This window comes from Triticum urartu, chromosome 2A (genome assembly GCF_056163025.1).
Source record: "Triticum urartu cultivar PI428250 chromosome 2A, HENAU_Tu73, whole genome shotgun sequence".
In the NCBI taxonomy this organism is placed as follows: domain Eukaryota; kingdom Viridiplantae; phylum Streptophyta; class Magnoliopsida; order Poales; family Poaceae; genus Triticum; species Triticum urartu.
In genome coordinates this window covers 300,756,807-300,767,400 of record NC_141874.1, presented here as the reverse complement: position 1 = coordinate 300,767,400, position 10,594 = coordinate 300,756,807, and the positions used below count along the sequence as shown (strand labels likewise).

Below are 10,594 nucleotides of genomic sequence, written 5' to 3'. Positions count from 1 at the left end.
GCGAAGGGGGCCTACTATACGTATACGTGATTAGTAAGCGGTTCAAGACATCGAACGAAAAATCAAGTGAACTAATGAACAGTGTGATTGATCAGACAAGTACCAAGGAGCAAGAAAACGTATGCGCTTTAGCAAGGGATGAGCGCGAAATCCGTTGCTTGTTCTTTCGGTAGCCTTCTTTCATTTCCGAATTTGCTTGCGAGCAGTCCTTGCATTAGTATGAGTTCGTTGACCGCGTAAGGGCGATCCATCTTGATGACGAATTCCACGATAACGAGAAATAGAAATTAATCGTTCGATGTCTGCTCGTTCTCCCCTCTTCAATTCCCAATGAACAACATGATCTTGAGCTATCATTTGTTCAATTTGGTCGATCTGATACTTAGTTAACTCATTCATCTTGATGTTCCCACTGATACCTAATCGATAACGAAGCTGAATGGCTTTTTTCGGTCCAATTCCATCCATTTTTGTTGAGGCAATTCTGACTTGTTCATCGGGAAGTGATCTAGCTCCTGAGATATATGACATTCTTTATCCTTATCTTTTCCTGGTCTTCTCGGCTGGAATCTACAATCTACACCTCTCCAAACACAAACGCAATATCTTGAGTACCCGGAACCATGTTCAGTGCTGCAAAAGCGCAGCTGTAGCCCCCTAGAATCTTCGGCTCCTCATTTTTATTCAATTATGAAATGACTCATTTTGATGGAGATTTGTAGCATCATTCAAGTAAATACAAATTGAGATCGTAGAAACATGAGCTTGTGATATAGCTACACCTAATTCCAGACCAGTTAATGCTAGAACTATAAATAAGGGACCAAGATCTCCTATGAAATAGAAAATATTATTCAGAAATAGCATAGTCCAAGCAAACCCACTTAAAATCTTTACTAAACTATGACCGGCCATCATATTAGCAAATAAACGTATTCCTAAGCTTAATGCACGAAAACAATAAGAGATTAGCTCAAGGAGTACTAAGAAAGGTGCTAACGGCAGTGGGACTCCCGCAGGTAATAAGAAGCTAAAAAATGAAGCCCATGTCTTTGAAATCCAACGATCGTAATGCCTATAAAAATGGAAAATGAAAGAGCCAAAGTAATGAGAAAATGACTTGTCACTGTGAAGCTAAAGGGTATCATGCCCTGGGGATTACGAAATAACGAAAAAGTAAAAGTGACCGAGATGCGAGGGAAAAACTTTTGTTTCACATTTCCGGAAAGACCACCTATTTGTTCGTTTACCAGGTTCAGCACGAAATCATAAATAAGCTCAACCAAGGATTGCCATGCATTTGGCACTGACTTTCCACCTCCCTTTTTCGTAACAACAAAAAAAAAGAAAAACGACCAAAACGACAGTGAGCAGCATATACAAGACTGAAATTGTAAATGTAAAATAAAAGTTGCCCACATGAAGATCAATTATTGGGTAAATGACAAATTGATCCAATGGGGTTTCCAAAAAAAGCTGATTCGAAGCACTTACAACGCTACCCGGCGGGGAGTCTTCGGCCCTCCATATTTCGTTATAAAAATTAACAAAGCCCGCGTTCCAAGTGAAGCTTTGGCGCCCCTTGAAATGTAAATCCGCGAAAGTATCCCTTAGAGACGGGAAAGAATCCACGCCCAGAAACTGGTTACAAAACCAGGTAACATCATATGCAGGTGGCAAAGCCAATTCTGCCTGCTGCATGTATGATTCTACCATTTTTGTGATTTCAAAAAGCAAAGCCTCTGTATTTCCGGGCGCAATTCCATACATTTTTAAAAGGAGGTTCATGTCTTTCAAGGTAGGTGCCTCCACCCCTTCCAAAAGCCGGTTCACAAGCTGCGGATCCAACGCAGGTTGGGAAAAATTAAAAATAAAAGAATGGACGTGAGAGACGCTTTGTGCTGTTTGTGTTATGAAATCGAATTTGTTCATCTCCAGGTAACTCCATCTTTTTCAGCTCTGCTCGCTCACTTTTGAAAGGAAAGGAGACTGATCTTGACATCGGCGTTGGTTTTTCCAACGAAACGAATATTTTTTGGATTGAGATTTCACATAAGCATTGCACAATGATCCGCATTAGGCGGGGAGCAGAAATGATACCGCTGGCCGGGAGTAAGTACCTATCCCTCTACTACTTACGATGTTTTTCGTTCTATTGAAATCCTGCGTCGAGCCGATGTTTCATTGATCGATACCGGGCACATCCATCACATCAACTATTTCACTTTTCATACGCATTTATTGACGGACCGGTAAACTAGACCCGAAAAACTCCTATTTTTAAAACGAAAGATCCATCACAAAATTATGGCGCAACGCTATGACGAGCGTTCTCACAGGCCGGCACCTCGATGCATCCGTCTCAAGAGTTGTACACCTTACATGTGCTTCACGCCACAATCTCTCACTTTCTGCTCCTCCATCTGTCTCCATCATATAATCGATCTCACCTCTCATGTCTGAGTGAAAAAACCATATTTGTTAGTATATATCAAGGCCGAGAGGACACGTTCCTCTCATGTCGAGATTAGTATTAGGGACCCTTAGTATTATTAACCGGTTACTATACGTACATGCAGTGAGACAATCAATCTATGCTCTCATTCACATTTCATTCTAGCACTGACGACTCCAGCCCTATCTATCCCTAGAAGCAAATGGACCCTAGAAGCAAATGGAGTAAGCCTGATGGAACACTCGGATTGGAAAAGATAATTATACTTATAGGCATGGATGAAAAAAAACCGGAAGTCTTGGCTCTATGACAAATGCTCAAATAATTGAGCTGCGTATTCAGATCCAAACGATCAAGAAAGGATCCCAGACTGCTCAAGATTATCTACGCAGGATCAAATTCCAGTCTGATCAACTTGCAGCAGCAGGAGAACCTGTGACAGACAAAGATCTTGTCTTGTACACACTTGGTGGATTAGGCAGAGACAGCCACTGATCAGATTCAGCTGACCTCAGAGGGGACTGAGATGGTGGAGAATAGCCACCAAGGAGAGTGGCAGAAGACATCATATCCAAGGACCAAGAGAGCAGCAAATAAGATGAAATGTAAGTCACCAGTCAAAGCCATGAGGAAGAGCTCAAGGATTCAGGACACTGGGCTGACCATCCAGGAGAAGGCGACACAGAGGGTATCACAAAAGAATCTGGAAGGTAATCCCTCTTGCTCCAAAAAAGCTTTTGCTATCCTAAATGCTGTCCCTAATACATATTATTATGAGATTGCTTCCAAAAAGTAATATGAAACTAAAAGGATCCAATGAAGAACCGGGGAATAGCTTATATCCAGTCCTTCTCTATGACTTGCCGAATAGACTTATTCGCAGCCATACACTGTCTTATTTAAAAGAGTCCCCTATCTCGTGAACGATCGAACTTGGTAAACTTTGAAATAATCGTTTAGATAGCATTAGCCGCTTTTCTTCCTTTTCTCTGCCAGTCTTTCAAGTTCTCACCCTCCCAGAAAAGAAGGGAAAGTCTTCTTACTAGCTAGCTTTTATATCTCGCGAATAGGGAGTTAAGGAGTGTAACTATAACCTATTTGTCACAAAGTTCAATACTCTCTAGAGGAGGTAAATCAATGGATACGGGTACGCCTGGTTGAAGTAGCCCCTACACTTCTATGGGTTGTTCCAGCCTCTGCTAGTGGGTGGTTTTTCATTTCTACAACAGGTGCTTGGTTCAAAAAAAGCTTATGAGTTGAGTTCGTCCTCAGCTACGGATTGGGGGCAGCATTCTCAGATTACTTGACTTGCTGCTAGCTTAGAGGAGAGAAAAAAAATCCCGCTTTCATTTACCTTTAAGTCTAAGAGAAGGCTTTTTCTTTCTATTAAAAGATCACAAATTAGAGGGGTGATCAGTCCTCTTTCAATCCTTCATCTTCTTATGAGTAGCCGCCACAGGGGGTCCTCAGTCTGAATCCTCCACTAGCATTGGACCAACAGTCAGTCTAGCTCTCGCTCTTATCCAATTTCCTTATCCTTTCAGGGCAAGGTCGGAGTAGTAGGAAAATACAATTTCTTTTGTTGCATGCGGACCCGCTTGTGAGACTGAAGAAATTGAAGCTAAATGACAATCTTAACCTACTTGCTTACAGGATCCTTAAGAAACTGTGGACTTTTGCACCTTTCGGTCTAGCTTGAGTTATCTTTTAGTTCTCTCCCCTCGGCAAAGTGGATAGGAAAGAGTCTTGCTTCCATTCCACTAGCCAAGAATAAGGAGAGTGACTTTCTCTTTTGAACCTCTTAAGCTGACTTGAAAAAAAAAGTGGTACACCCCTCAGAGATATAGGGACCGCCATGCTCGTCCACTTTCTTGATAAACGACTCGATGCATTTTCTCTTCCTTGCCGCTGAGACTGAGACATATCAAAAAGATCTATTACTAAAAGGAGATTGGGATCATCCTGTGGTTACCGGATGATGGGAATAACTAAGCATAAATTTGGAAATGAGCACGAAATGTCTATAAATGAATTTTCTCATTATTCGTTATTTCCGGGTCTTTTCGTTGCATTCACTTACAACAAGAAACAACCACCAGCGTTTGGTGCAGCACTTGCATTTTGGTGCATTCTTCTTCCTTTCCTTGGTCTTTCGTTCCGTCATATTCCAAATAACTTATCTAATTACAACGTATTAACCGCTAATGCACCTTTTTTTATCAAATCTCAGGGACATGGTCTAATCATGAGGGTAGTATTTTATCATGGTGTTGGATCCCAAGTTTTTATGGATTCCTTTTTTGTTACCGGGGTCGACCCCAAAGCCATAATGTCTCAAAACGAAGAGGCTATAGAGAAACTTTTATTTTTTCCTTTGTCTCGAACTTCGTGAAGAACTCCATTCTATCTCTCCAACAAAAAAGTCGGGCTGCGCCCCAGTTGTACACTCCCTTCGTTCGGAGAACCCTTGTTGATTCTGAACTTCGTTCGCAAAGTAAGCGTCCTTTTAACGGGCTAGCCCTTTTTAATGCGCCGCTTGACCCTGTTTTGAAAATGAGCTTTGCTCTTCTGGGCGCTGGGCGCTCCCGTGGTTCGCGAGAAGGAAAAAGGACTAATCTTTTGTTACATCTGGCATGAGATGAAAAAGAGAGAGCTTCGTCTATCGATGAACAGCAGATTGACGGAGCTCTTGGCATTGCTTTGTTTTTCTCTCCTTTCCTATCAGCGAGTTCCGATCCTTTTGTTCGAAATTTCTTCGTTCGTACCGAACCGCTTGCAGAATCAAATCCAGTTCCACAAGATCCTATATCAGCTATACATCCTCCTTGCATTTATGCCGGAGATGTCGCCAGTGCTATGGGCTTTGGGTTATGTAGATCAAAAATGATGAATGGGATTGTGGCACTCCACTCGCCGCCAATGCGGAAGGATGCCGCCGAAAAGAATGGAACGCTGCTTCGCTCTGCTGGATGCGTCGGATCCCATATAAGAAGCTCGCTCTTTACCCGATCATTCAAACATTTTGTGGGCGGCGCGCCTGCTCTATTGTTGCGTAGCAATAGAAGCCTGCTCATGCTGCTTCGGCGGCGCTTTTTCGCCTTCTCTTCGCTCTGGACAGGAGCGCTAATGGACACGGGGAGGGAGCAGGCGAAGCGTGTCATTCGTAATGGAAAGAAAGACACCACTACTTCGCCTCTTTGTTGGACCGCTGGCGCGAACACGATGGTCTCTGACCAGGACCAGGAACCAATTCGAATTTGGATCTTGACATGTCGGTTGTTTTTAACCGTAGGCATCTCGCCAGGAAGTTGGTGGGCTCATCATGAATTAGGTCGGGGTGGCTGGTGGTTTCGGGATCCCGTAGAAAATGCGTCTTTTATGCCTCGGGTATTAGCCACAGCTCGTATTCATTCAGTAATTCTACCCCTTCTTCATTCTTGGACCTCGCTTCTGAATATTTTGACTCTTCCATGCTGTGTCTTAGGAACCTTTTCAATACGGTCCGGATTGCTAGCTCCCGTTCATAGTTCCGCTACAGACGATACACGAGGAAGATTTTTATGGCGGTTCTTCCTTCTAATTATAGGCATATCTATGACTCTTTTTTACCAGATGAAGCAGGAGGCATCGGTCCGTAGAACCTATAAAAAAGAGATGGTTGTGGCGCGAAGTACTCTTGTGCACCTACGTCACTCGGCTCGCGCGCAACCCCGCCCCGTTATGTTATGTTATGGAAGAATTTAGCTTCTTGCTGGGCTGGTTATTCAGAGCCAGCAACTGGCTGCCGGATTTCGTCCCGTCCGTAGCGCTTCGGAAGTCACTCTGGCGTGGCGCTGCTGGATACTTCTGATCAATAGGAATAGGAGGAAAAAAAAGCTTATGATGAGCATCTATTGGAGTCGATCATTTCCAAGATCTAATTCTAGTTTCTTATTATGTAGTGGAAACGCCTCACAATCTTCAGTTTTACGCTTACGCTTAAGGGAAGAAATGTTCTTGGTGGATGCAGGCCCTGGTACCCCAAAAATTTGTATGCAAGATGAGCTTACAGGACTGCCAATCAAGCGAGCCACCAGGTTTGAGAATAAGGTGGGATCCAAGAATGTAGTGGCTGGTGAATCACTGATCAAAAAGCAGATTTTTGAGAGATTCTTCATCGATCTAGTGGCCGGTGAATCACTGATCAAAGAGCGAGCAGCCGCCAGGTTTAATGATTTTGTGGGATCCCTGGATGTAGCGGCTGGCGAACCGCTTCTTCTTCCACAAAGATTCAGACAAAACCGAGCTTGGATAGAACTGAAGAAGATTTGGCGAACGAAGAAAAAGGTAAAAGGGTTTATTATAAAAAAAATCAAAGGAGGTTATTCAGTAGCCATCGCGGGTTTCATTACTTTTCTTCCATTCAAAAAAGCTCTTCTAAAAAAAAGGATAGCGAATGATCGATTCACCATTGATAGCATTAACCCTAAAAGGAGGGATATTGTGATAATAGCGGCAGATCAAACAAGAACTTGATGAAAAGATAGAAAAAAATTATGAAAAATCCGAAGCCCACCTTAATCCATTTTGTTGAGGATCTTGCACTTATTCTGGCCCTATATTTACATAGCCAAGAAAGGCTCTGGCGATCATGCGTGACTGGCGGAGCGCCTATCGCCCTGGCACGGCACTCTAAAATGCATGTTGGGTTGGGCCAGCAAGAAGACTTCGACTAGGGAGACGAAGAATGGAATTGAAGAAGGCAGCATAGTCTAAGATAACAGAATGGAACACCAACCAACAAGTAAGTGGTGGATTTTGATGGAGTCTCGCAGAAGAAGAGTACGCGCGCTAGCGCGCCCCAAGACGTCAGTCCTTTTTCTGCTTGCTGGCCAAGGTCAGTTTACTGAATCCCCCTTCCAAACACCAACCCAATCTCCATTCCTTGATGAGAAATGAGCAAGACCATATGTTTCTCAAAAATATAGCCCCTATATAAACCTAGCCCTTACTACCCGAACTTCTTACCTTCAAATAGGACTAACTGCCCGAACCCGCTTGCTTATCTTCTACGATCTAATTAAGTTAAGCAGTGGTTATTTTTTTTAAGTGACTAGAACTTCTATCAACTACTATTCTAGCACCCAGCTGTGCCATGTGTTTATTCTATTCTATTCTATTCTTCAGGTATTCCTTTCAATAACTCATCTTTTCAGGTAAGAAAATTTGAAGATCTTCTTAGTCAGCCTATCTGTATTCTTATCCTCTAGTGCGGATCCAATCAGATTTTATAAAGCCAAGGCCTGACATCCATTGTGGGGATCATCTTTTATCGGGAGACATGGCCTGGTGGTTTCTGATCGAGATTCCTAATCAATAGGGCGAAGAGCTCTTCGCATGATCTGGTCCTACCTTTTGTCTACGCTATTTTTTTGTCCCTTCTCAGCTGCTGTCCTTACTCCGGATAAATTGGAACACATTGATTCCGTTCGTTCCTGCCCTTCGCTTCAGGCCATAGTGCTTCTGAATTATTTCTATACCCCTTTGATGATGCAGCCGCTGACTCTCGTGGGTAAATTCCTACATGATTAGTTAGAACTTCTCTGTCTCAACTCGTGGACCTATCTATCTTCTTCTTTTTAAGAGATAGGGGTTTGCTATTCTCACGGATTGCTCATATTTATTTACCCCATTGAATAGTTTTTGCCTTGTTTCAGCCCTTCCTTCATCTGAACCTTCCAAGTACTAATCTATCTTTATGGGGAAGACCCTTCATCTGACCTCCGGGCTACCCTGTCAATTGTAAAAAGTAGTTGAGTCGTGTCTCGCAGGAGCAAAAAGAGTGAAATGAGGACGTAAGCCCCCTAGGTCTTCCTCTTCCTTCTAAACTAATTGCTTTCGCTTGACTCTTCCAGTAAAAAAGTATACTGAGTGGTTGAAGGAAAGCGAAAAGGAATGGCTTTTTCATGTACCAGATCCGGTGAGCCAGACATCAAGCAAAAATGGACATACAATCAAAGAGTAAGGAGCAGTTATTTGCAATGACAGGTGGATTGGTCAGAGCTGCAAGGAGAGACTCGGTTATGGCGCGATAAAGAGCTTGCTTCAATGCTCGGATTCAGGTAGAAAGTAAGAGCAGTAGCATATTCATAGGAGAGCTTTGTACATGAAATTAGTAGTCCCGGTAGTTGGAAAAAAGCTCTGAATACAGATTCAAAGCATCAAGATAGGTAGTCCTATCATTAGTTGGCCAGTCATAGCAATTTAAGTAGAAAGCTTGCTTCGGGATCAGATCATTCAACTAAAGCTGTCAGGCCGGGTAGGCTTTGAGGAACATTGGGGGTTCCTTATGTTGTGACTGAGCAGATATGTCTATTGTGCCCGGCAAAAACAGATTTGCAAGGAGTTTGCCAAAGGCTTTCTCATTCGGAAAAAAACAATTTCAAGTATATTTACCTTCTCCATTCTCTGCTCGGATGATTGCCGCTTGTGTGAATTTCATTGCTGTGGGTCCCGTGTGTGCTCGAATAAGATTGTTTTAGGATTCTATTTAGTTGAATTTCTTCACTCCGCGGTGCTGGTTATCGAGTTTATGGCGCCGCCAACCATCCAAAAAGTCAAAGATGGCGTCGGCATTTACTTATTATGCTCTCTTCTAATAGTGGTCCCTTGGTATTCAGGTTGTAAAATCCTGATAGGAAAGTCGACTGTTATACCTTGTTTTTGTAATGGCCTATCTTCTTTAAAAAGCCGAAAGATAAGGATTTCGCAAAACTTTTGCGTTCCTTTTTCTTTGAAAAGAAAACCTTACCATTTTTGGGCCGCTGTTACCATTTCCATTTCCTGAACCTAAACCTAACTAATACTTAGTTGTTTCCATTTCCTCATCTGGTGATAGATCCTCATCTTCTTCTGGCTCAAATCCCTTTTTCATATCCAGGGCAGGCTTTAGGTACGCTTTAGTTTGAAATCATTAAAGATATGCTCGACCTCGTTTATGTCCATGGTATCATCGTACGTACCTTCTACTATCAACCAGATGAGATAGGGCTTTGAAAGGTCAGAGTCAGTCTCCTCTTTTTCTTTTAGGTCGTTTAGCAGTTCCCCAACCAGCTTTCTCCCCGAGAAAGCCTTCCTGAGATTCAAAGAAAAAGGTTTGAAGGTTGATCTCTGGGATCAGTGATAGTTCGGAACCAGCAAAGGGAGGCTGAAAAGCCGTAGTGCTAACGCACGCCCTGTAGTTTTGAAGCTAAAAAGACAGCAGCGAGCTCCGCGTCGAAAAGCGAAGCGAGCCGCGCTAGCGCGCTACTCTTCCTTTATGAGCGAGACTCTATCCAGATCTACTGATCTAAGAACTCCGCGAGCGAACTGAGCGAGCCATGAGGCGCCTATCGGCAAGGCTTGGAAAAGCCTTAAGTTTAGGCTCCCTTCCTTCACTGAACTGATTCACCCGGGTCCAAACCTGCTGAGCTAGCTAATTTTTCCTTTACGAGATCTCGGCTCTTCGGAATGATTGGAGAGAGCCCTGCCTCCTCTTGGTTGGTGCCGGGCCCGAGAGTGATGGGACTACTTCCTTAAAGAGCCTTTCGTTCGGGCCGGCAGGAGGGGCCCTGATCTATCAATTGAGGGAGCAAAAAACAGGCTTTGCTCCCCCTTTTTTAAATGAAGAAAGAAAGAAGGGTCGAAGTTTAGACCGCTCACAGTAGTTCTACCCATAGAAAAGATCATGAAAGAGGCGATCAGAATGGTACCCGAATCCATTTACGATCCCGAGTTTCCAGACACATCGCACTTCCGCTCGGGTCGAGGCTGCCACTCGGCCCTCAGACGGATCAAAGAAGAGTGGGGAACCTCTCGCTGGTTTTTGGAATTCGACATCAGGAAGTGTTTTCACACCATCGACCGACATCGATTCATCTCAATCTTGAAGGAAGAGATCGACGATTCCAAGTTCTTTTACCCCACTCAGAAAAAGTTTTCCGCCGGACGACTCGTAGGGGGTGAGAAGGGCCCTGACTCCATCCCAAACAGTGTACTACTATCGGCCCTACCAGGCAATATCTACCTACACAAGCTCGACCAGGAGATAGGGAGGATCCGGCAGAAGCACGAAATTCCTCTTGTAGTGAAAATAAGATCGGTTCTATTAAGAATAGGTCG

At 43.6% G+C, this 10,594-nt stretch overlaps 1 protein-coding gene across 1 annotated transcript; it reads right to left on the bottom strand.

The window, feature by feature from the left end:
• Positions 1-3,864: 3,864 nt before the first annotated feature.
• Positions 3,865-5,286, bottom strand: LOC147984891 (uncharacterized). Its single transcript, XM_087543794.1, has one exon. It carries the CDS (start codon positions 5,284-5,286, stop codon positions 4,804-4,806), a length of 483 nt encoding a protein of 160 aa, XP_087399920.1. The 3' UTR covers positions 3,865-4,803.
• Between the last annotated feature and the right edge of the window lie 5,308 nt (positions 5,287-10,594).